Genomic DNA, 27,652 nt, shown 5'->3' with positions numbered 1-27,652 from the left:
AGACAATCTTTAGACAATCCAGCTAAAGACATGTCCTCCAAACCAACCACAACCATAACCAAGCTGTTGCAGCACAGTCGCAGCATTGCATTTACCAGTAATATGGAAAATTGCCCGGATACTCCTCTGCACAAAACGCAGAACAAATACAAAACAGCAAATTGACACTGATCAATCTATTATTGTAGAGAGTTGCCGATGGTGCTATGAAGCAACAACACTTAAGATACTTGGACCAAAGCATCCTTTTCTTACCACTGTAAGAACAAAGTTAAAAATCACATAACACGAGGTTATAATCCAACAGGTCTAATTGGAAGCACACTAGCTTTTGGAAGTACACTAGCACACCTGACGCTCCTTCATCAGGTGATTGTAGAGGGCTCAATCCTAATACAGAATTTATAGCAAAAATTTACAGTGTGATGTCACTGAAATTATACATTGAAAGTTAGTTTGCTTCCAATTAAACCTGTTGGACTATAACCTGGTGTTGTGTGATTTTTAACTTTGTACACCCCAGTCCATCTCCAAATCATGACTGTAAGAACACTTTGTCATGGTATTTGTCACCCTTCATGCCTGCTTCCCTGGCTTCAGGTACCTTCATTTTATGCCTAACAATTGTACAGCCTCAAATGGTTTCTTCATGAGAGACTCTTGACCACCTCAAATAAAAAACTAGGTTCTTTCCTTCAGTTCATCTCCCCAGTTGCACCACTTTGTCAAAGTAAGGTGTTCCCTGAACTGTGAGAAATCCAAGGGCTTTCTTCCAATACAATGACCACGATACAATCTTTAATCAGGTCATCTTTCAAAAATTCCATTTTACAATTGGCTGCTAAATTAGGTCAGCAGGTGGCCCTGTGGTTAGCACTGCTGCCTCATAGCACCAGGAACCCGGGCTCGATTTCAGCCTTGGCTGACTGTCTGTGTGGAGTTTGCACGTTCTCCCCATGTCTCCGTGTTTTTCCTCTGGGTGTTCCAGTTTCCTTCCACAGTCCAAAGGTGTGCAGGTTAAATGGGCTACATTGCCCATAGTGTTCAGGGACGTGTAGGTTAGGTACATTAGTCAAGGGAAATATTGGGTAGGGGAATAGGTCTGGGTGGGTTACTCTTTGCAGGATCGGTGTGGACTTGTTGGGCCAAATGGCCTGTTTCCACACTGTAGGGATTCTATGGAAAGATTTGGTCATTGATATATGGATCTATACTACGATCTGTTTATTAACTTTTGCTTTCATGATGATTATATTTTATTGAATACTGAAGTACATATCAAAATTTCTGTAAACTCGTCAGAAGTGGCAATTTCTCCATTTATCCCACCTACTTAAACCATCATCTGCAATGTTACCAATCATATGGAGTGGGACATTGACCAGGCTAGTACTTTATTTGGTGACAAATCATGCAGTATTCTTGTATCCAGTGAATCAATTGCACCAGGTCTACCACTTCTTGGCCTGTAATTGGCCTTCCAACTGCTTAAAGGTTGTGGTAGAGACACTGCCTGTTTCAAGACTTCCTCTTATGGAGTCAGCTTCCTGCGTTATTTTGTTTTCAGTCACTGAACTAATAGCTGCTTTTGGGTTGTTGGCCTGTTTCTTCAGTGACACTCCAGCTGCTGTGACATGCTTCAGATTTCGCAATAGCTCTCATTGTCAGTTATCATGGTGGTGAGTCTCAAAACAGATTGGATACTGTGTGCAAACTCCACACAGACAGTCAACCGAGGCTGAAATCTCTTAGGTTGCTGGAGTTAGAGATTTTTTTGAGATTGGTGTTTAGTCAACAGGTTATAAGCCATTTACACTCTTTGGACTAGGCATGAGATCTGCATGGTAACAGCTCCTTTAGTGTTTTGGCATCACGAGTCATCTTATGTCACTCCTGTTGTAACTTCACCTGCTGGCAAAAAACCCGGTGAGCGACCTACGCTGTCTCTTTAGGCCTTGCCAAATGACAGGCTGAGAGTCAGCCTACCTCTGGAATCAAGAGCTCAGAGGCAGAACACCCAGCTAGCACCAGGAAGGAGGCTGTGGCTGCTGACAGAAGAGTACCTCTGGAGCCTCAGGATTGTAGACCACCCAGGATACACAAAGGTGGGCAGCTGAACAAAAGGCAGACTGTTGACTCCTAGCAGGACTTCCCCAGCCCACTTTCCAGACCCTCAGGATTCTGAGTGCTGTTGACTGAGGGACCAACTCCTGCTGTGAAGTGACAAACTGCCTAAAGGATAGCAGCTTTCGTGAATACCGTGTGGTTAATCCTAGTTCAGGGAGGTGGGCGACAGGATGCAGTCAATAAAGGAGACTTGAGGGCCTCAGTTGGAAGTGTGGAAAGAAGGTTGAGCATGGGCCTTCCCAACCAGAACTTAGGCAGCAAGGTAAGAGAACGCCTACACCCAACCTAATAAATTACCCTTTCTGTCTGGAAGCTCACCTTCAAGAATAGATGCTCCACTGGTGATATAGAAAAGAGCTCATGTGAAGCCAAGGCAACAACACAGACCTGTTGAGCTGAATGACCAGTCCAACTCTTATTGAAATCATATTACTTGTACTACATGTAAGTACTAAAGTACAGTACATTCAAATCATCATTCCGAATTGATCACACATTTGAATTTTTGTCTTATGTATATAAGCAATGACATGTTATATATTCATATGACAGTGTGGGCCTGTGTCCGGATGCAATTGCATGCGCACACATTCATATATCACTATTAGTATTAATCCAGTCCCTACATGAATTAAGAATCCTTTCACAATGGGGTAGAATTAAATGATAACAATATCACACACAATATCTCTATACTGCTACGAATCTAACATACACAGCAGTAATTTGTGAATTATAAATCTATTTTATAGAGTTGTTTTATAGTAAAATCATCAAAACGTCAGTGACGTGAGGAATTGAATACTGTAGAAGTATTTTACCCCCAGCCTCAGAATGATCAGGTTACCTGTGGGTGAATGTGGATGCCTTTCGACTTTGCCTGAGTAATTCATCCTGATAGAGGATAATGTCCTGCACTAATGTGGCATTTTCTATTTTTGGCATTTCAGGAATCAAGCACCACATCATGTGCCTCCATCAATAGTTTGGCACTGTGGACCATACTCATTCGAGGCAGGATTAATACGCTCAAACTCCCTTCATGATTGACAACAAGCAGAGAAAACCCCTGCGTCACGAGTCTGGGTTCACACCCTGATGAGGTGAAAGAATACAGTGCCAATCCATTGCATGACAACAGTTTGATCACCTAAAACCCTCGAGACCCATCTTTGGATTATTTCCAGTTAGCAGAAAATGACTAGCTTAGCTAACGTTACTCGGAAAAAGGCTGGTGGAGAAAAGATATTCATGTGCAGTGCTGACATAAAGAAAGCAAAGTGAAATGCCAACTTCTGATATTGTTCCGTGTAATTATAAATGTACACAACTAGCTGAATGGCCTACTCCTGTTCCTCCTTATCTGTTTAAAGCTAGGCAATATAGACCATTCTGCATGAGTCAAAAAGAAAACAATGAGCTGAACAATGTCTTTCCAATTTTCCCAATACCGCCACCCACTCTACAGACCTAGCATGCCCCTGGCACCACAAAGTATCACTTGGCATTGAGTTTCACAAAGAGTTTCTCTCCGTCACGGTTGCTGCATATTCTTGCATGATCATCTCCTAATTTGCCTCATTAGCTACCTAGCATACACTTACCTCATTCTCCTGCCCCATGCTAACCTGATTCCCACACTCATCATAGGTAGAAACACTCCTAGGATATCACAGCATTCCTGGTGCTGACTCCATATATAAAAGGCCAGGTAAGCCTGGCAATCCAAAGTTGTCCTGCACAGTTGTAGATATCCTTCCTAGTCTGGGGGAGAAGGTAAAGTTGGTGCCACACTTTGCACCCCTGTGGCTGGGATGTGAAGAAGAGGAAATGTCCACTAGAACAAGATGGCGGCAGAGTAGGACTCAGCAGGTAGGCCAAGCTCACCAACTTTGAGTGCAGCGCAGATCTGGATCAATCCCAATGTGGTGGAGAGTGGACTCAGCCTGGACCTTAAGTGATCCCCAACTTACTCTTCTGAGGTGAGCACAGGACCTGGCCAAGGAATTAGTGCCTGTTACATTGATGGAGGCAACATCAGCGAGGTAGGCCCAGTGGCAAAAGATGTTGTCCGAGAATCAGCAACTTCATCATTGGATGGGTCTGGCACTGGCAGCAGCATTGCAGTGGCAGAAGTGCATCAGAGCAAGGTGGGCCCAGCAGCAAGAGATGTGACTCTGATATTGGTTGGTCTGGCATAGGCAGTGGCGAGGTGGTGGCAAAGGAGTTGTGACCCAAGGACGAAAGATGGAGCCTGAGGATCAGCAACTACGATGTTGGTTGGGTCCAGTGTAGATGGCAGCAAAGCGGTAGAGGAGAGATGGTGGTGCAGGTGTTGTTGATGGTGATAAGCTGGCTCAGGAATGAGATGCTCTTGAAGCTACATGTTTCTTTCTTCCCTTATTCTTAAATTATTCAAAATAGTTCCAAATCATGGTGACAAATGAAAGTTTTTCATTGTATTTTATTGTATTCTTACAGTAAAATACATGAAACAATAAATTCATTCATTCATTCATTCCATTCCTTTTCCCCCATGACCACTAGAGGAGACCAGCCAGGTCGGTGCAGTTTGCACAGTCTGGAGGAACATTTAGTGATGCAGGAAGGTCTCATGAGGAAACAAGGTGTGAAGTGAGCAGCTCCTGCACCATCTACTGGCCATGGGTAAATGGCAGGTGATTGCTACTTCGGTAACTGGGCTCCATTATTTCCAAGTAGACAAGCATCGCTACTGCATGGTGTCTAGTTTCTCTCCAGTGGGTGATAGGAGAGTGCATATTAATGAGTCAAGATTAAGTAAAAATGAGGGTGATAAAGAGCAATAATCCATGTGAGTAGTCCTCTTGATGCTCACTTGTGTGAATCTCATCTTGATTTCTCGATCTTTATTGAAAAATGAGACTTTTTGCTCCTGACATGAAGGAAGGCCTCACTCCATTTATTATGTGATGCTCCCAAATTGCCCACCATAGCCCAAATCATTCTGGACGTAATGAGAAGCATTGGCAATTTTTCTTAAATATGATGATTAAAAATCATTGTATCTACAATAAAATTATTCTGTATTTGTGTAGTGATAGCTGCAGTTTAATTTTGGTAAATGAGAGGTGCTGCATTTTGGAAAGGCAAATAAGGGCCAGGCTCATATGTTTAATGGTAAGGTCCTGAGGAATGTTGCTCAACAAAGAGACTTAGATGTTAAGTTCATAGTTCCTTGAAAGTAGAGTTGCTGGTAGATAGGACAGTGAAAATAATATTTGATATGTCTGCCTTTGTTGGTCAGTGAGTTTAGGAGTTGGAAGGTCATGTTGCGGCTGTACAGGACATTGAATGGGCCACTTTTGAAACACTGCATGCAATTCTGGTCTCTCTGCTATAGGAAGGATGTCATGAAACTTGAAAAGGTTCAAAAAAGATTTACAAAGATATTGCCAGATTTGGAGGATTTGAGCGACAGGGAGAGACTATAGACTGGGAGTGTTTTCCTTCGAGCATCGGAGGCAGAGGAGTGACCTTATAGAGGTTTATAAAATCATGAGAGGTATGGATAGGGTCAATAGACAAGGTTTTTTCCCTGGGTTGAGAGAGTCCAAAATTAGAGGGCTTGGTTTAAGGCGAGAGGGAAAAGATTTAAAAGGGATCTAAGGGGCAACTTTTTCATGCAGTGAATGGTGTGTGTATGGATTGAGCTGCCACAGGAAGTGGTGGAGGCTGGTAATACACTTACATTTAAAAGGCACCTGGATGGGTATATCAATAGGAAGGATTTAGATGGATATTCAACCCCACCCCCCTCCCCTCACATTTATTTCTCTACCTCCTTGGCTCACAAGCCTCATTCCTGATGAAGGGCTCTTGCCCAAAACATTGATTCTCCCGCTCCTCCATTGCTGCCTGACCTGCTGTGCTTTTCCAGCTCCCCACTCTCGACGGAGATAGATATGGGTCAAATGCTGGCAAATGGGACCAGATTTATCTCACTACCTGGTCGGCATGGACAAATTGATCCAAAGGTTCGGTTCCTGTGCTGTATATCTTTACAAAAATAATAGAAGCCGATAACTTATTGTTCTTTAATTTCTAATTTTGCGATGATTTTTTGTTAATATTGTATTTCAGTTTGTTCCATGGTCTAATTAATTCAATGTAAATTGAAGAATTGGTCCTCTCGTGCTGGCTCCTAATCCTGCTGCTATGGAAACAACTCTGCATATCTTGTAGCACATATGCAATATCTGTTTGATTGACTTCAAAAGGACTGATCATGAAAAGTTTTAAAAACACTGGTTACCATGATTGACATAAATAAAGATCACCCTCTTTCTCAAGCGAACAGTGCCACAACCAGAGTCATTGACAGTCATGCTTTTGCCCGCTTGCCATTTTAATAGTCTTGCACCTCCTCTGATGTGGAAGACTTGCAGAGGGATGGCTATCAGCAGAAAAAAAAATACACCACCCCTGGAGAGAAAGAGAGGTGCACCCCTCAACCCAGAGACACTGAACATCGCAAAACCCAACCCTTGACCATCAGAAACCAACGGATCCCTCCGCACTACAGCTCCAGGCAACTGGGAGCAGCAACACTCCAAATAAGAAACAGAGCAAGACAGTCCCTGTGTCGGACTCCGAACCGGACCTTCCTGACTTCATGTTCACTCTGATGATACCAGAATGGGGCAACAGGACAGTGTGAGAGGAGGAAAGGACAGTGTGAGAGTCCAACAGAGCTCATCCACACCACAGGGCTGCAAGGACTCTCCCAGTGATGAGACCTTGGGCAAATGGACATAAGGTTTCTGGAAATTTCTATAAATCTTAATTGGGTTTCAAAATCATTAGTATTAACACGCATAGCATTAAAGAGAATATGAGATGTGTCTCCATGTTGGCTTACCTGTGGGAGTGAACGATACCACACCTTAACAGTTACAAGAAATGGTCAAGTGTGAGTCCATAGGTCTTTGATTTGGTCGGGGGAAAATTATTGCTATTCCTCTGGTCTGGGTATTCTGCTGCAAGGAGGTAACTTCACCATCTCCGAAGTCAAGGTAGTGGTGGGTGGGCGCCTCCTTGTGATCAATGTTATGTATAGAAATGCTCCCTGAGATTGATTAACGTAACCTCTTGTGATGAAGAGTGAGTGGCTAGCCGTCCTGCAGTGGCTTCCACGGCTGCTGGCAACGTCCAGGTTGGTCATTCTGGCTGGAGACTTCAACTGCACCATTGATGCAGAGAGGCAATCCAGAAAGACAGACAGCAAACCAAACGCCATGTCCAGATTGTTGATGCAAATAATTAAGGTTGCCAAACTGCACAACATCTTTACCATCCCTGCAAATGGAACGCAGCATAAATAAGCCTGTTCGTGGCCAGACAGGTCTATTGCTCAAGGATAGACTTCCTATTTTGCAACCTGCCCATTCTCGGTCAAATGTACCAACATCAAGCCGATGTTCATCTCAGACTACTGCCTCCTGCTGGCTGACTGTCACCTAGGATGATCAGCAGGTTGGGCAAGGGAATATAGAAACTGAATGTGAAACTGTTGACTCCAGAACACAAAGGAATTTAAAAGGTATTACGTAGATTAGTGAACCATGAAGCTCCTTTTTGAGTCTACAGTAGACTGGTGGAAAACAATCAAGGGAAGCATCAAGAGGTTCTTTATCCTCAAAAGGTGTGTTCAAAAGGCAGGAGAGAGTCAGGGAAATGTTTCAAAACTCCAGAAAAGTATGCAGCATCTGCTCATGCTGCATACGATGACGGGGAATGGGGGAGGGAGGGGATCCTTGTCATGGAGGATCTCCAGGAGGTGAAGAACCAGCAAGTCTTGGCTCATCACATTGGAGCCCTCCAAGATAATCTTCCAGTCCACTGTCCACTCCACAGAGCAGGATGAGGTGTGCGTTTCTCCTTCCAGAAGGTGCACAGGGAGAGCTCTGTGATTGGCAGCCTGAAGGAAGAAGACAGCTCGGTAATGCCATCTCAGTCTGACATCCTGCGGATTAGCAAATCCTTTAATGTCAAATTAAATGACATGAGTATGGCCTCCCAGTCATTCCTGTCCTTTAGCGTGGAAGTCTTAGATGACAGCACCTCTTAGATGAAGAGGCTTCCTTTGAAAAGAATAAAACCCCTGGAAGCGACGGCTTCCCAGCCAAGTTGTGTTCGGCTCTGTGAGACCTGATAGGTCAGCACCTCCCAGAGGTGCTTCTGGCAGCATGCGACAATATGAGTTAGGGCATCATCATCCTCATCTACAAATGGAAGAGGACAGGGAGGAAATTAGGAATTCATGATCAATTTCACCGTTGAATGTGGATTATAAAATTCTGCCTCGAGGACACTGTGCTGACCACTGCCTGGTGGACTTGTAGTAAAAGTAATTTTCTTCACAAATATTTCCAACAGGGATAGGTGATATGGGACAGTCTAGCTACTTGGAGTATTTAATGGCAACGAGTTCACACCAATCCTTCGCAACACTGGGGACAGGCAGAATATCAGTACGTAGCGACTCTTGATATTTGCATATTGAGGGTCTATGCAGTCACACACAAAGGAGTGGCCACACTAAGTATCAACAGTTGATTCGATTGAGTCAACTTCTTCTCAAATACTGTAATCTATCACGATGTCCCAGTAGTCAGTTGAGGGTGCGAATGAGAAGGCTCTCTGCCAGTAAGTTTTATTTAAGGCAAAGTTGCATTACCATTTCAGTGATTTTTGCTGTAAATAAAGTGTAATGGTGCTGTGTGCACCCCTTGCATTACATTTCTATTACTTAGTGTGTTTTGTTACACTGATTATATGGATGTTTTGATTATCTGGAATATTTGATTAACTAGAACACTCCAATTGGTGCCAGTTAATAAACATTTTGTTGTACTTATAAATAATCAGGCAAACACTTAACGCAGGATTTCTGCCAAGCTCCACAGAACAGAAGCAAGAACAGTTTCTGAGCAAGAACTTGCTACAATATTGCCGCACAGTGTTTTTGTGAGGTCACCGCCTTACACTGCCAATAGCAATGGGCACACCATTCAGCTACAGATGGTGAATGGGCTCTCGAACATGGGCAGCCATTGTAGCTGTCACATAACTGTCTCGAAAGCTGCTGCCAGCTGTAGCAGAGGGTAGGTGAGGAAGGGGCAGCTTCAAGGTGGAGTCATCCTCGGTCCAACTCTTAAAATTCAATGAAGAAAGTAAATGGTGCTAAGAAGTTTAAGTGAAGAGATGGGGTTGCTCCCAAACAGACAGGGCCTCCCAACTGGCTCCCCCACTTCTCCCCAACTCCCCCACACAATGGCCTGCCACCTCCAAGGACATAATGTGGCCTTCTGCCAACCACCCATTGTCACTATGCCAACTCCACACAAAAAAAACTGCACAGGAGGTGGGATGGAGCCAAACCAGCAGGGATGTTTAGTTTCCCATGCTAGCCAAGATGGGAGCCTTTGCACTGCAATCCCCTTGCAAATGACTGAACTTTGAGGCAGTGAGCACCCCCTCCGCCCCAAAACAAGTGACTCCTCATCACGGAAGGGAGCTCTCTTTATTTGACTCCATTGGAAGTAACAATAAGGTCCCTTCCCTGCTCTCGCATGCAACTGGTAGCAGAGACTGGGTGTCCAGCAGCATTCACTCTTGGCGACTTCACATCCCATGTTGATCACGGTGGGCATTCTGATGTACAAGGAATCCATGCAAGTGAATGAATCCTGGTCTCCAGGAATGACACCAACATTGTGTGGATAATCCTCACCTTAATCATTATTCAGACCAATGCTTTGCAAAGTACACAAAGCAGATTCCAAAGCATTTAGAAAAGTAACTGTACTGTATTTATCTGAGACTTTCACACAAGCTTTCTCCAATGCAAATAATTCCTAAATTCCGAGTTAACATGAATTCAGTGAATTATTGAGGGGATTAATGAAACTCTAATTGCAAAAACCTTTTCTTCCAGAGGACTGCAAATTATTTAAGACTGAGATGACAAAAAACTTCTTCATTCAAAGGGTAGTGAACCTATGAAATTCTGCACCACAGAAGGCTCTGGAAGCTGATTCACAATATAATCAAAAACAAGAATTTCTAGATTTTAAAGGCATCAAGAGGTATGGGGAGAAAGCAGAAGTATGGCATTGACATAGATGATCAACCATGATCATACTGAATGACAGAGCAGGCTCAAAGGGCCTAATACCCTACTCTTCCTCCTCGTTTCTACGTTGTATGTTTGAGAGATTATGAGAGTGAATTAACAATATAATTTAAAACAGATTATTCTAGTCTATAAAGTATTACTATTTTTCCGTCTTTGACTGCATTCTCCTGATTAGGAGTCCTTATCCAAAATCAATCAACATTCTTGGTGCTATGATTTCCCATATCGCCACCAACCATCTACCTGACTACCACTGGCCAAACTTTTGCATCCCCACTGTGGAATCAGATGGTCACATCTAAGCCTCTCGACTGTTCTCACTCAAAAATCCCAAGTGAACTTAAAAAGTGGGAAGAGGAGCTGACTTTCATCTTCTCCAATTCAAGATTGCTAGCCACTAATCCTGGTGCTAATCCAAAACTGGAAAAGTCAATTAGGAAAGATGACAGCTCAGAAATTGCTATAGGAGGGCAATGTATGATTCACCCTGTATAGACTTATGCCTTAACCCTTGGACTGAAAAACGTGTTTTCCCATAAAGTAGCGGGAAGTGAGAGTTGATAATGGAATGATGACAGTAAGTGGAGCCATTGGAACCTAGGTGAACAATGGGTTATTGAGGGTATCTGCTGAATCAATAAGATTAACTGATTGGGAAATAAACAGAGGAAGGATTGAGAAGGAAGGTGAATTAGAATGAGTGAATTTAATATAAATACTCCACATAGAGAGTGGAAGAAAGATTGGATTAAGAGAGATGGTGGAGAAAGTGAACATGAAATTAAGAAAAAGTCAAGTTTGGCACTGTAATATTTCTAACATCCTGAAATTGATTCATTGTCATTAGCACTTCAGAACCACAGAATAGTTATGGTGTAGAAGGTGGCCATTCACCCCACTGTATCTGCATTTATTTAATGCCCAATTCCTGCCCTTTCTTCACAGCCCTGCACGTTGTCTCTTAAATAATCATCCAATGCTTTCTTGAATGCCTCAAATGAACCTTCGTCCACCATATTTTCAGGCAGTGTTTTCCAGGCACCAGTGCTGTGCGAAAAAGACATCTTTTCTCACAATTCACTTTTTTTTTGCAAAAAAAAATTAAAACTGTGCCCTCTAGCACGTGATTCTTTTCAAAGCAACAAAACTCCCATTCCATTTCAAGGGTGCTCACGCTACTAACCACCAGACTTAACTTTCCTGTTGAGAGTTTAACAGAAAATTATTGTGTAAATGTCTGACTTTGTGAAGATCAATGGGAGGTTAGAGGATGAGATATCATGTTTGGAAAGCAATTCACAGGTTACCTTTCCCTCACCAGACATTGAGGACTTATTTGCATACTAATGATAGGTTCTTTCAACCATGGATAATTTTTCAGTTAATTTAAGACTTAGAAATCTCATCTAAGCATTCTTTACCTCCATGTTCCATACATTTACTTCCTATGGTGGAAAAGGAGCCTACATTTTGCATTGCTCTGAAAAACCAAACAAGATCCAATAGATGTGCTTTCTTTTCAAATTAGTAGTGCATTATAAAGCAATGCATTATGCTGAAAAGATGATGAATTCCAGGTTTCTACTGCTGTATGCAATCAACCGTTCCTGCCTGTTGACAGATGGACTAAGAGCTACCTCCACATCATGCATTTACACCTAGTTTTAATTTATACTATACCACAGCAAATTGTTGATTGTATCATTTTATACTGACAGCAAAGTCAGCAATGCAAAATATAAAATATAACCTTTCATATCTCACCTACAAATTTTGTGTATCTATTATATCAGACATTGTAGAAGAAAATAGTCAGCTCCCTTGTGATGAATAAATTGGACTGTTCAATTTTCTCCAAAGAGGAAAGCTACCTTGTCATGATGTAAGCAGGCTATATGTGATTATAAATAATTATAGCTAACCTGAAGTACATTAAATTTCCCTAAACCAATCAAGACAGAAAATTATTAATAAAAAGGTGCCAAGTCAAGTACCCCCACAAGGAAATGAGTTTTCATTTCCCTGTTGTAGAATTTGATATACATTTTAATCTGGTTCATCTAATGTTTTTCTCAGAAACCAAATCTTTGACTGGTTATACATAAAAAGCAGCTACATGCTGTAAGTATAAACAGTTGTGTAAAGGCGTACATGTTAAGCCGAAACCCATTCAGCTTTTTGCACCATCTTTTTGTTTCAACTATTCAAATGCTCACACACTGGAAACACAATTAATGTATTTTCAAAGCAATAAAATTAATAGGAGTCGCTCTGTAAAGCCACTATAATATTTTATTATAATGTTACTTTCATTCCCATTACCACATAGCTGTGACATGAAAATATGTTCCTTACACACAGTAACCTTTGGCCATTTGAAATCCATTCATAACACTGCACTGCCACAGCCATGAATAATGCAAGGAAAGACTTATCTGAGCCCTGTCTCTCAAGAATTTGTTCTTTACCAAGCATCAGCATTCTGGCTCCATTTACATCTTCAAAATAGCAGAAAAATACAGTAACACTTGCTTACTCACAAACTCGAAGAAAATGTTTTCAGTCCTCAGCTGCTGAACTCATTCACTGTTACAATATCGCTCCCTACAGTTTGTAAGATGGGGTGCTTGAAATAGCTTCATTAAATAAAAGTACAGATTGAATAATTGAACATGGGGGACAAACCTCCTGCTCTTCTTCCAGTACCCAGAACTTCCCCACAATGGGATGCCTATTAAACTGCTCCATACTGCTGGTGTGGACCTGCATCTTCGTTGTTCTTTCTTTGCCCTTCACAGTTTTAATAAGGTCAACCAACAAATTCAGTGATGAAAGCCATAATTTTTAAAAATGTTGTCTTCTGCATCACCCTCACCACTGATGTCATGGGTATAACTGACCCAGTGACAGAGTAGTTGAGGCTTAGTCTCCCTTCTAGGTTTCTTACCTTGTCTGCAAGTGATCGAACTGCACTTGAAGATTGTCATTCAGTTCTGTCTGTTCCTCCAAGGAACGCTGAAGCTTCCTGATCTGGTTCAGCGACTCATCCAGCTATAGTAATAGAAAGGCAAAAGCATAAGATCAGAATGGGGCCAGACTATCATAGCATAGGAAGGGGCCATTCAGCTCATCAAGTCTGCACTGGTTAAATAAACTAGCTGTCCATTCTAATTCCACTTGCCTAATAGCATTTCAACTTACAGCTTCAGGTGCAGCTCCAGGACAGTTTTAAACAAGTTGAAGGTTTCTGCCTCGATCCAATCTGGGTTGCAAGTTCCAGACACTGACCTCTCTCAGGGTGAAAAGATTTTTCCTCATGTACCCTTTAATTCTTCTATTGGTCACCAGGGTTAACAGATGAGGAGAAACCTCTTCACCCAGAGAGTGTTGGCTGTGTGGAATGCTCTGCCCCAGAGGGCAGTGGAGGCCCAGTCTCTGGATTCATTTAAGAAAGAGTTGGATAGAGCTCTCAAAGATAGTGGAATCAAAGGTTATGGAGATAAGGCAGGAAGCGGATACTGATTAGGAATGATCAGCCATGATCATATTGAATGGCAGTGCAGGCTCAAAGGGCTGAATGGCCTACTCCTGCACCTATTGTCTATTGTCTTTGTTCACTCTATCCAAGTCCCTCACTGTCGTGTACATTGTCATGACCCAGGTCAAAACCCTAAAATATGTCAGCACGTTAAAGTCATAATTCCAAAATGCATTTTGTTTTTTACAAGGGGGTCAGTACAAAGAAAAGCACTACAGATTTAAATCTGGAGTGAAAGATCCATGAAATTTCAAACTTATAGACATGAACAAGACTTCAAAAAACAATTCATTAAAATGATGAAGTGGCAAGTCAAAACAGACTGTATTGTGATCTCCTGCAAATACTAAAATGATGAGAGAGTGATAATATCCTGCTCAACAGCCTTCCACCCTCTGCAGATTATGTCCCAAACTGTCGTTCCTGCTGAACAATATAAAAGGTCACAAGTTAAAATGCTAATTTTCAACTCTACTGGAGTGTACTGGTGGTACTGAATCCTCTCATGTGTACCAGCTTAGGCTTTTACTGTTAGTGTGCTGTGAAGGTCACAGTTACTATCTCCTTCTGAACTAGTGTTGCAGGTAAGAATACCTCTCACTCTGAATGCCAGAAAATGGCAAACTAGTAGCTAGACAAAAGGAAGACTCTCTCACTCTGAATGCTGCAAACTAGTTTTAAAAAATGTTGATTCACAAAAATGTAAATCAGGCTACAACATCAAGAATCTCAAACATTAAGGGGTCAATTCTCTCTTATAGGGTTCTTTTGGTCAAGTCCAAGTAACACTGGTCTTTTTGAAGTAGTTTTCATTGTGAGCATCATACTTTCTCTCACAATATCTTCCCAAACTCACTTCATTAATGACCACTCCCCTATGATGTCTCTCCTGTCCAATATCTGTCCCTTCTTACCATGCGCGCTGTTCCCAGAACAATTTACCATTCAGTGGATATCCACCCAAAGATCACCACCCCTTATGCTCGTGCTATCGTTAAAACCCAACAGTCCTCCTGGATGAGCATGGGTATTCTGAAGCTGCCCTGCTCATTGACGGACAGAATCTGAACGTGCAAGACAGTAGTGTTTCTTTGAAAGGGACCTGGTGCTCCTGCTTTACAGGGTGGTGTGAGGGGGTGGTGGTTATCCACTTTCCCCAAGATTGGCAGAGCAGGCTGTGCCACCAACCCCTGCCAGCCTGGTCTGAGTTTACCAGCTGTGTCAGTGCTGTCTCTAGAGCATGGATGAATGGCTAGCAGGCCAACAGTCAACGATCTTCTCAATTACATCAAGGCAAGTGCTACTCTCTTCTCTCTGCTTCCTCACATTCATTCGCTCTCTCTGCTAATGCATTCACTTCCACCAGGGGTGGTGCTCTCTACCAGCCTCAGTAATGCCTGCAACACATTTCCTTACTTGGTCTTCCCCCTCAGCCTCCCACACCATACCACTAATCCTTCATGTCCTCCACTCTGCCTCTTTAGACCTTTGGAAAACTTCACCATCTTTCTCCCAATTGCAAAAGGACTAATTGCTGTGATGCTCATTGTCATCTCACTTATTTCTCCCCCATTTGTCAGTACAGGATAAGACAAGCCATAACGAGATAAAGACGGCTCATACAGGTGAGGGGCACATCCATATCATCACTCCTACTAGGAGAAGATCCTAGACGTTGCAGTGGGTGACTGAGACCACTCCTATGGAGCAGCCAAATATCCACATACCTTTTCTTGCAGCCCAACCCATCAAACCCACAGGATTCACACTTCCCCAAGTCCGCACCCAATCTGTCTACATACATCTGCTCGGCCTTCCTATCCAGACCCTACAGTATGAGATGACCTTGTCTAGAATGGTTGCTAACTGTCTCCTTGAAGCCAGTTTTTTCTGACAATGGACAACCTCCTTCCCACATTATGTTTCCCCACCCCACCCAGTGCTTTACAGCCTGACCCCCTCTTCAAATTCCTGATGCACTTCCCACCCCTTCACAATTATACTGAGCCCTTGCCCAATCCTTCAACCCATAGTCCTAAAGACTAAACTACTGAGGGTGCATTTGTTTTCCTTCAACCAACCACACAAACCCTTCCCTTTTACTTTTTCTTGATGAACCCAATGGACTGACTATGGTCCACCTCAGCCCACTCGATTGACATGACAGGACAGCCTGGGCAAGGCATGCCCAGACCCCTCTCTGTGCCTATATAACTTGACAGGTATCTCCCCAATTACCTTAATCTTAACCCCAGGAATTGTCATTAAAGGGTCAACAGACTAACCATGGCTACCCTCTGAACTGCAGGGGCATGGACCCCACCCTCCCCCATGTAGTCAACTGACTGTGGCCAATATGCTTGGCTTATTGTGCTAGGATTGCCTACCTGTATGGACTACCTCTATTAGTGTTGGATACATGCTACTTGCTTGTTGCATATGGCATATAGTTGCTGAGTAAGCTGTTGACACATGGGCCAGCTGTGAGCTGTGAGAACACTGACATACAGCTAGATGTGCTCCTTACACTGAGGACTGTTTAACTGCACGGCAAGCTTCCTGGTTCTGTGACTGCACTAACTGGCTCAGCAAGATGAGGCAAGGCAGGAATGCTGTAAGTATGCAGATTGGTGTTAAGTAAGCAAGGGCTAAGAAGGGCTTATGCCCAAAACGTCGATTCTCCTGTTCCTTTGATGCTGCCTGACCTGCTGTGCTTTTCCAGCAACACATTTTTAAGCTCTGATCTCCAGCATCTGCAGACCTCACTTTCTCCTAAGGGCGAAGAGTGCAAGCTAACAGCCCTGAGATGTAGCCTGGTCCAGAGTTGAGAGCGTGTTGCTGGAAAAGCACAGTAGGTCAGGCAGCATCTGAAGAGCAGGATAGTCGACGTTTCGAGACGGAGCCCTTCATCAGGAATGTTGCCTGGTCCAGTCTGTAAACTGTGTGCTTGACCCCATGTGCAAAGTGTCCTCACTGCAGCTTTCCAATGGAAGTTGCTGGTGTGTCCTGCAAAGGAGGTCTGTGCTCCCAGAGTTTACAGCAGACATGTCAAAATAGCCATGATGGGTTGTCAGAAGCAACCCAACAGAGGAAGAGTGCATTCAGTAAGTGCCTGAGGAAAATGCCTGGTGTCCAACATGGAGGTTGTTCAGAAGTAAGCAGCTAAATGAATCCACCAGGTGTCTGCTTTGGTTTCTTTCTCTAGTTTTACAAATAACAAATTTGATTAGTGAGTTTAGCAAGATGGGAGTCAGAATCATAGAGATGTACAGCACGGAAACACACCCTTCCATGCTGACCACGTTTCCCAATCCATTCTCATCCCATTTGCCAGCACTTGGCCCAATTCCCTCTAAATCCTTCCTTTTCATATACCCATCCAGATGCCTTTTAAATGTTGCAAATGTGCCAGCCTCCACTACCTTCCTCTGGCTACTCATTCCATACATGCACCATCATCTGCATGGAAAAAGTTGCCCCTTAGGTCCTTTTTATATCCTTCTCTTCCCACCCTAAACCTAAGCCCTCTAATTCTGGAAACCCCCACCCCAGGGAAAAGACTTTGTCTATTTACCCTATCCATGCGCCTCGTAATTTTATAAACCTCTATGAGGTCACCCCTCAGCCTCTGACCAGATATCCTAAATTAATCCAGTCCGACATGCCACTAAACCCTTCCTATTCATATACCCATTCAAATTTGTTTTAAATGTTGTAATTGTACCAGCCTCCACAACTTCCTCTGGAAGCTCATTCTATACTCGTGTCACCCTCTGTGTGAAAAGGTTGCCCATTAGGTCTCTTTTATATCTTTCCCCTCTCACCCGAAACCTATGTCTTGTAGTTCTGGGCTCTCTCACCCCAGGGAAAAATACCTTGTCTACTTATCCTGTCCATGCCCTCATGATTTTATAAACCTCTATAAGGTCACCTATCAGCCTCCAACACTCCAGGGAAACAGCCCCAGCCTATTCAGCCTATCCCTATAATAGCTCAAACCCTCCAACCCTGGCAGTATCCATGTAAATCTTTTCTGAACCCTTTCAAGTTTCACAACATCCTTCCGATAGAAAGGAGACCAGACTTGCACACAATATTTCAAAAGTGGTCTAACCAATGTCCTGTACAGCTACAACATGACCTCCCAACTCCTATACTCAATGTTCTGACCAATAAAGGAAAGCATACTAAACACTATCCTATCTACCTGAGAGCTTAAATGGTGTTGCTGGGAAAGCGCAGCAGGTCAGGCAGCATCCAAGAAGCAGGGGAATCGACGTTTCGGGCATGAGCCCTTCTTCAGGAATGAGGAAAGTGTTCCAAGCAGGCTAAGATAAAAGGTAGGGAGGAGGGACTTGGGGGAGGGGCATTGGAAATGCAATAGGTGGAAGGAGGTTAAGGTGAGGGTGATAGGCTGGGGTGGGAGTGGGGGCGGAGAGGTCAGGAAGAAGATTGCAGGTTAGGAAGGTGGTGCTGAGTTCAAGGGTTGGGACTGAAACAGGTGGGGGGAGGGGAAATGAGGAAACTGGAGAAATCTGAGTTCATCCCTTGTGGTTGGAGGGTTCCTAGGCGGAAGATGAGACGCTCTTCCTCCAGATGTCGTGTTGCTATGGTGTGACGATGGAGGAGGCCAAGGACCTGCATATCCTTGGTGGAGTGGGAGGGGGAGTTGAAGTGTTGAGCCAGGGGGTGGTTGGGCTGTTTGGTCGGTCCGGGTGTCCCAGAGGTGTTCTCTGAAATGTTCTGCAAGTAGGCAGCTTGTCTCCCCAATATAGAGGAGGCCACATCGGGTGCAGCGGATGCAGTAAATGATGTGTGTGGGGGTGCAGGTGAATTTGTGGTGGATATGGAAGGATCCCTTGGGGCCTTGGAGGGAAGTAGGGGGGGAGGTGTGGGCGCAAGTTTTGCATTTCTTACAGTTGCAGGGGAAGGTGCCAGGAGTGGAGGTTGGGTTGGTGGGGGGTGTGGACCTGACGAGGGAGTCACGGAGGGAGTGGTCTTTTTGGAACGCTGAAAGGGGAGGGGAGGGAAATATATCCCTGGTGGTGGGGTCCATTTGGAGGTGGCGGAAATGACGACGGATGATATGATATATATAGAGGTTGGTGGGATGGTAGGTGAGGACCAGTGGGGTTCTGTCCTGGTGGCGGTTGGAGGGGTGGGGCTCAAGGGCGGAGGAGCGAGAAGTGGAGGAGATGTGGTGGAGAGCATCGTCGATCACGTCTGAGGGGAAATCGCGATCTTTGAAGGAGGTGGTCATCTGGGTTGTTCGGTATTGGAACTGGTCCTCCTGGGAGCAGATGCGGCAGAGACGGAGGAGTTGGGAATATGGGATGGTGTTTTTACAGGGGGCAGGGTGGGAGGAGGTGTAGTCTAGGTAGGTATGGGAGTCGGTCGGTTTATAGTAAATGTCCGTGTTGATTCGGTCGCCCGAGATAGAAATGGAGAGGTCTAGGAAGGGGAGGGAGGAGTCTGAGATGGTCCAGGTAAATTTGATGTCGGGGTGGAAGGTGTTGGTGAAGTGGATGAACTGTTCAACCTCCTCGTGGGAGCAAGAGGCAGCGCTGATACAGTCTTCGATGTAACGGAGGAAAAGGTGGAGGGTGGTGCCAGTATAGCTGTGTATCTACCTGAGACTCCACTTTCAAGGATCTATGAACCTGCATTCTATTGTCTGTCCTTTTGAAACGCAAGTTCATTTGGGCCTGAGAAAAATATCATTAAATGCAGGGATCCTTTCTAAATTAGCATTGCAATCAACCGAGAGAATGATTATATCAAGAATAGGAATTAATTAAAGCATGCTCGCTCGTGGCTTACTGGTCCAAGGTATCCAATCTTGAACAGTAACGAATGGGGAACCCATCCCAGGAACCGGTCCGACAACTTCTTAATTAGATAATTTCTCAGCCTCGTCTCCTCAGTGAAAAACAACAGTAGTCTATCTAATCTTTCTTCACAGTTGCAACATTCTTGGAAACCTTCTCTGACTCTCTTTCAAGAGAGAGTGCAATTATGTCCTTCCTGTAATGTGGTGACTAGAACTGCACAGAAAACTCCAGCTGTGGCCTAACCAATGTTTTATGTATGTCCATTATTACATCCTATCCTTGTATTCAATACCTTACCCAATGAAGGAAAGCAACTAAATGCCTACTTTAACATCTGAACTATCTGTCTTACCACATTCAGGGACCCCATGGACATGCAGTTCAAGATCTCTCACTTTCTCTACTCCTCTCAACACCCTCCAGTTTATTGTGTATTCACTTGCTTTGTTTGGCCTCCTCCAATGCAAGTCTCCGGACTGAATTACATTTACTACTTTTCTGCCCTTTCAACCAATCCTTTGATATTGTGTTGCTGCTGACAGCCATCATCTTCACTATTAATGACAATCTTTGTGCCATCCACTCTCCAGAACTTCAAAACGGTCTCTCCTCAGAATTTGTATTTTCAGATGCATGTGATACATATGTTGGCAGCCCAACATGTTGCATTAAAGTGGAGGGTTTGGTCCTAATTTTCAATTTTAATTCACTCCGAAATCTTGGCAAGCCTCCAGAGTCGGAAGGCCCAGTTTTTACTTAATTCAAGTTTCACTATCTACTGCAATGGGGTTCAAGCCCATACGTCCAGAACATAATCCTGGGGCAGAAATAGAAATTGCTAGCAAAGCTCAGCAGGTCTGGCAGCATGTGTGGGGAGAATCAGAGTTAACACTTCTGAGGAAGGGTCACTCGTAATGGTAACTCTGATTTTTTCCACAGATGCAAGTTGAGTGACGTTTCCTCAGAAGCATTAACTCTGATTCTCCCCACAGATGCTGCCAGACCTGCAGAGCTTTTCCAGCAATTTTTATTTTTGTCTCTGATTTAGAACAGCTGCAGTTCTTTTGGTTTTTACATAAGCCTGGGATTCTGGGTCACAGGTCCACTGACATTACCACTATGCTTTATGGCTTTCCCCTACACAGCCCTTGCTGTACGATGAGTTCCAGTTGTGGCCATAGCTGGGGGCAGATTTCCATGACATTCTGTTTGCTAATGTAAGACATGTTGCAGAGGTGGACTGAATTTTACCCATATTCTGGGGCAGATGGGCTGTTAGCTGCAGAATTTGTTGCAACATCATGGGCACAACTCCTTGTGCTTACCTCCTCAGCCTCAATGCGATTTTATACTGGGCTGCTAGCCTACACATAGGCTAATTGTTAACAGGCTCTCCCTGCCCCAACTGCAATTGCAATTTTTCTCATGGCAGGTACAGGCAATTGTGAACCACAGCAACTTTCATTGTTTGGGCTAGTGACAGCAAAAGATGGATAGGGGGACATTATTCACCCCACCCACGTTATTTTCCATCTTCTGGCCTGGCCACTTTGGCTTGCCAAACTCCAAGCATCCCTTACCAAGCATTTGCAGTCTTTCCCTCCTATGGGATTGAGATTTTGGGTTTGGAAGGTGCTCAGCTGTGTGAGGTTAAAGAGTGACATCGGGTGGAGCAGAGAATTAGAATTGACAGCACTGGTATCAAGATGGCATTTCATGTATGAACACTTTTGCCCAGTTTACGTTTTGCTTAAGTTCAGTGTATGCATGCGTGCTCACACCTTTACCAAGATGGCATCTGGACACACTCAGAAGGATGCCCATATACTGTGCACGCCACTTTGGAGCGCTGAGGACAATCAGAAAAAGGGTGTTATCAAGCTTGATTTTTCAACCAGAATCTTTATAATATCAAAGAATCTGGTAGATCTGCCAAAAAAATGGTCAGACAAGTACTCTTCTTTTTCTGAAAATAATGGTCGAATTCCGACCAAAATCAGAATCCATATTTCTGACCTGGATCGGACTAAAACGCTACTTGCTTGTCCTCCCAGAAGGTTGCAGACCTAACTAGTGAAAAAGACATAGGCCCGGAAACCAGACAGGGGACATCGGAGTGAACCTTCACAGAAACCACACTCCCCCATGCCCTTTTACATTAATAGCTGTTGTATTCCAGGAAACTAAATGTTTAAAGTTCCTAAAGCCACTTTGACAGTTACTGAGAGACGGAGAGTGTATAAGATACACAGATGAGGGAGTATGGTGGTTGGTTGTGGGTGACAGAGGGCGCTAAGGCTCCAAGCAGTGTGAAGTTATAGGATCACAGGTGGGTGAGGGGATGGAGTGACAGGTCGGTGGTTGAGAAGTGAGGTGGAAAATAAGAGTTATTGGGGGTAGGATGGCAGCTGGGTGATATGGCAATTTGGCAGGGTAGGTCAGGTGTGGGGGGTTTTGAATTGGTTCGAGGTATTTAAGTGTCCTGGGGGTTGGAGTGCAGGATGTTCTTTTAGCAGGATAATGGTGTCTGATAGGTGTGGTGAGAAAAGGTGTGTCCAGTGGGGATTGGGACAGGGTCGGATTTTCTTGAATGGGGAGGGTAGTATTGCTTTAGTGCATGTAATTGTAGGTCAGTTGTATAAGTCAGCTGCAAGCTAAATTAATCCCTCTAACCTGTCCTGAATAACTATCAGGTCAGTAAATTGCAACCCTCCAAAGTCTCTCACACCAATTCTGAGTTGGGAATTCTTTGGAAAGTTCCAGGCACTGGGTAATTATTGGTGAAAGTTTGAACTTCCCAAGCAATTATCACTAGTCAATGTATCTTTCAGGACATGTCTGGTCTTCAATTATCCAGATCTGGGGCATCAATTTGAGCTTCATTTACTATCTAAATGAAATGCAGGATTCACTGACCAATTTCAGATGCTGAATGGTTTCACCTCATTCAATACAGTCCAACATTTTTGTGAGGCCTGGGGCCAGTACAGAGTTATGTGATTATGAGATTGTGCCTGCCTTTCAACACTCCCCCAGTGATTTCCCACCGGTACAAAAGCAAGCAGGAGAACAAATGACTTATTCTGATAAAAATAGACCATCTGGTCTAATTGAGGAATAGTTGGGAAAGTAGTAATCGTAGTTGATTTTGCTTTCCATCAAGTAACAAGAAATCATAAACCAGACAGAGGAACAATATCAGATTGTGCAAATTTAAGCAAAACTAAAATCCACTTTGCACATTTTGATTACAGACATGCTGAAAGACAAAAGATAAAGTTTTATAAACTATAGAGATAATTTAGCAGAATGCAAGTGTAAAGATAGAGCTTACGGAACATGTAGGTGAGCTTCTGAAATATGCTGTGATTTAAGTGTTCTCAGTAGTAAGGATATGGGACTTTGCTAGAAGGTTGGAACTAATACAGCTTGTAGCAGGTAGCTCTGCTGCCTCATCATCATGTATCCCATTGAATAAACATTGTTTAAAAGAAACTTTGAAGTCTGACTTGAACCTGTATGAAAAATAGAAGAACCCTTACTAAAACAGAAAGGGGTTCATTGAATGAGCAAATTGGATTAGCCAGTGACCAATCTCTTCTTTACAATAAAATTTCTTTTGATTTGAAGTGACAATTTTTAAATGGTAAGAACTGTTGATGAGTGTACAAGATAGAAATATCTGTACACTCTTAATATTGATTTATCCGTTGATAGAGTCTACCGACTCTGGTAGCATGGAGCTTCAGCCCTTACGTTTGCCAAAGGCAGTGCTTGAGAAGCAGTCCTGCTTTAAGCTTTATAGAAGCTGGCTGAACACTTCATACATATTTAACAGTAGATCCGTGCTGGCAATCCCCATAGTACTAACTTTTGTTTCGTGTTGTCACTCTTCACGGCTTACCTGGAGCAATTCAATCATTGTGCTTAGCTTAATGCAAGCAAAACTCTATGTCACACCATGGCCTAGTTGGTAGCACCCTTCCCTCTGAACTCAAGGCTGTATGTTCAAGACCCTGTCCAGGATTTGAGCGCAAAAATAAGGTGAATGTTCTGGTACTTAGGTAGCTGCTGGAGGCTCTGACTCTCAGATGACACTAAACAAAAGTCCTATTTTTGTGTTTCAATAGATAAAAAAGATCCTACATCATTATTTAGGAGAAGAGCTGGGGAATTAGCACTGGAGAACATTTATTGTTCAAGTCAACATCACAATAAAAACAGATGGTCCAGTAATTGTGTACGATGCTATAAAAATGGAAGGTTTTTTAATTGCACAATGCCCTAAATCTAAATATTTCCAGCTAATTTAAGTTTCTAGATAACCTATAGTGAAATTATTGCATTGATCTTCATACATTATGAAAACAAATTGGAAAGACATAGCAGAAGAATGGGCACATGTTACCAAAGGGCATTACGCAGTAGATGCATTAGAATTTTCAGGAGAAGGTATAAAGCTACTGAGTTCTTTGGAGAGATAGGGGATTTTTTTGAATCAGGTGAAGGAAACCTTTAAAGGAGAAAAGATTCCTTTGGAGATTGTTTAAAGTAGGCTTGTGTGTACATTTACAGTGGATAAACTCTTTGGAATTGTCAAGCTTATAGTAATATTGTTGACTCTTAACTACCTTCTGGAATTTAGGAATGAGCAATAAATGCTGAACTAGCTATTAAAGCCCATATTAATTTATAAAAAACATCAAAAGAACTGTGAAACTCGTTGGATCTGTCAAGCTGTCAAAACATTCAAATGTCTTAACCATTAAATTGTTTTAAAAAAAGTTCTGCAGTAGTAGATTATTGCACATTTTCTGTGGACACAGTCTAAGGGATATCATTACAGGGTTTATGCTGCATAATTGACTTCACAACTTATCATTATCACAGAGAGTGGCACATGTTCTTTCACAGTTCAATTAGCAGTTCCAGGTGGTTATAAAGTCTTTGAAATGGGGCTATGAATAAAAAATACTTGTTTTATAAGCAATTAGGTGGTTGAAGTTTAATGTAATGAGTATGTTTTTATTAATGGAAGTTTATTTTGAAAAACCATGAATTCATCAATCAACATTTTATCTAATTTCACCTCAGTATGAATCCTGAGATCTCACCATGGTGAATATTGGGTGAGTTGGCTTGGCGGATGCAAGAGCAAAGGTTGGGCAGAGACATGATTTGGCATGAGTTGGCACTGTGCTGGAATATGGTCTCTGGAGGAACAAAACCTCATCTTCCGCCTAGACGGCCTACTGGAGGACTCAACATTTTGAAATTGAAGATCTCATAGCCTTCCTTCCCATCCCCTGACTCCTTTTCCAACGTCTCACCCTCCCTTCCGTTCTTCTCACCAAGTCTTCCTTCCAGCTACCAACTGGATTTATTCCTCCCATCGACCAATCAGATCATACCCTCTCCCTATGTTCACCAATCTCTACTTCACCACTGCGCTCCTCTGCCCAACCAAACCCCTCCCCCTACCCCACTCCTTTATCTGCAGCTCCTCTTATATCCACCCCAGTCCTGAAGAAGGGTTACGCCTGAAATGTTGACTTCTCATCCTTCTGATGCTGCCTGGCTTGCTGTGTTCTTTCTACCTTGGATTCCAGCATCTGCAATTTTTTTTGTCTCTAGCCTTGTTGGAATAGGACTATCAAGGCCCAGAGGGTGTGGATGGAGGGGCATAGATTGTAATGGATGGTATTAAGGACCGTAACAGGTATAGATGGGAAATAAAGTCATATGGATTGGCTTGGGTAATGTGTATGGAGGAGCGATGAAGTATTGTGAGGGGTGCGGGCTGGACAGCTATTTTTTGTTTTATTGCTTTTCATCAACAGTTCCAGACAGGTCCTGGATTACCAAGATCACCTTTACCCACAGCCTGCTTCCATCTCCAGTAGCTTCTGTGGCTCCCTCAACCTTCTTGTGGGCAGTGGGCTCAACTGCTAACCTATTCCCTCGCCCCTGGAAAATTCAGCTTTGTAGCTAATTCCCTCCTCTACAACACCAGGAAATTGATATCTCCTTCTGCCACACTGGTGTCAACTGGAGGTTGAACCTCAATTCCACTCTGTTAGCGTGGCTTAGTCGTAACCTACATTTGATAACTGAGCCATGGAGGATCCTTCACACTACAATTCTGCAGACCTAAAAGAATGATGCCACAAGAATGGATAAAAAATGCGATTGACTTCCACTGACTGAGCCATATTTTTTTAAAAATATGATTGTATATAATAACTACACTACACAAGTAAGTCTCATCTATTTGTATCAACATCTGCTTAGCATGAGTTTAATCATGGGTGAAAAAGTAAAGATTGAGTAATATAAGTAGGAAAGGTATGCAATTTAGCTTGGAAAGTGTATTGATAGGGAATCCATCTTAAATCAAACATAAAACAAATCATAAAAACACAAACAATTTGTTTTTGTAACAGAAAAAGAAAATTTATTTTCTTACTGTGGGTGGAGGAAGAGTAGGGTTGGACAATGTTAAAGAGTCCATTTTTCAGACATGATGTACATGAAGATAAAGGTTCTGCCTTAATGAGCTACACAAAATCCCAGTTTACTATACTGCAGCATATTACATCATCAGCAGTTACTGAGCAGAGACCAATCAATCCTTAGAGGCAGGACAAACTGAAGAAGTATGACTCTGTGTACCTCCCAGTAACCAGTTTCCAATCATATAGACAGGTTATCCACTCCTGACTGTCTGCATTGGAAAACAAAGAAAAAGGAGACAATAGAATAGTCTACACTGAAACTCAATTCTTGCCTAATTTCTAACTGAGGTCAGCACAACGTGATAGGTAAGCAGGCCTTGGAATAGGCAGCCATTAGCCCCCTAAGGAACAGTTTGTAAACTTCATTAAATATAAATCAGAGTCCCAGACCTATTGTAATATAATGAATAATATATTCTAGGTTAGAATTTCGTCAGCACCTGAGTGAGCTTCATCAGTAAAAGAATCATCATTTGACAAAGAGCAGGAATCTTTTCTCCCCTGTCTCCTAGCCAACACTTACCCCTTGATCAACACTTAAGCTCACCTCACTAAAATGTATATCAGATCATTATAGCATTGCCATCTGTGGAACTTGCAGTACCCAAATTGACTTCCTCATTTCCTACATTGTATCAGTAATTATTCTTCAAAAGTGCTTCACTGGCTTATAAAATGCTTTGGGACATCCTCAGGGCCTACAGTTATCAAACATGATATATGAATGCAAGTCTTTCTTGAAAGACTGTAGAACTGTTGCTTTATTTTTCTCCAGGCTACTGTCAGATGACAACGATTAGCATACAAGCTTCCGACATTTATTGCATACACACAAGATGCCACTTCATGAATATTTCATTAAAACTACATGACAGTGTGATATGAAAAGTTCTGCGTCAAATGGTGACTCATTTTACAAAAGTAAATTAAGTAAGCTCATAGCTAAGTTAGTAGTGAAAAGTTTAAGGTTCTGCAAGTCGGAAAGAAACATAAGTTACTTTTGGAATGCTGAAGAAGTGGTTAATAGTATAAAGAGCACCAAGACAATATCTTCATTAGAGGACTAATTAAAAAGGTTAAATTAGAGAAAGGAGGATTTGAAACATGGACATTTAGGGAGCTCCTTGCAGAGGTATGGAGGATTATGAATATCATAGGACAAGGGGACATAGCGAACTGTTTAAGAGTAAATTTAAAACAGGCAGCATTGAGAATTTCTTCACATGACTTCAAATTGTAATGAAGATTCAGAATGGACATGGGCAGGTGAGTAGAGCAAAAACCTTAAGGAACATTCAAGAATCTATGCATATGGGAGATTATTAACATTTCTCCCTGGATGAGATTGTTCTTCTCTTTATTTTGTAAACTTACTAGCTTTCAAAGTTTAAAGGAGCTGTCAGTTCCTACGGGTCTTCATGGAAAATGTAAATTTCACATACAATCACTAGAAAAAAATAGA

At 42.8% G+C, this 27,652-nt stretch overlaps 1 protein-coding gene across 7 annotated transcripts in view; it reads right to left on the bottom strand.

The window, feature by feature from the left end:
• LOC132813916 (coiled-coil domain-containing protein 102A-like) overlaps positions 1 to 27,652 on the bottom strand; it is a 615,752-nt gene that overhangs the window by 168,345 nt on the left and 419,755 nt on the right. For all 7 annotated transcript variants that reach the window (XM_060823318.1, XM_060823308.1, XM_060823316.1 and 4 more), the window contains one exon: positions 13,254 to 13,357. In XM_060823318.1, coding sequence (XP_060679301.1) covers positions 13,254 to 13,357 — 104 coding nt within the window. The remainder of the gene's footprint in view (positions 1 to 13,253; positions 13,358 to 27,652) is intronic.

This window comes from Hemiscyllium ocellatum, chromosome 4 (genome assembly GCF_020745735.1).
Source record: "Hemiscyllium ocellatum isolate sHemOce1 chromosome 4, sHemOce1.pat.X.cur, whole genome shotgun sequence".
Lineage (NCBI taxonomy): Eukaryota > Metazoa > Chordata > Chondrichthyes > Orectolobiformes > Hemiscylliidae > Hemiscyllium > Hemiscyllium ocellatum.
This window is presented reverse-complemented; position numbering and strand designations above follow the sequence as displayed.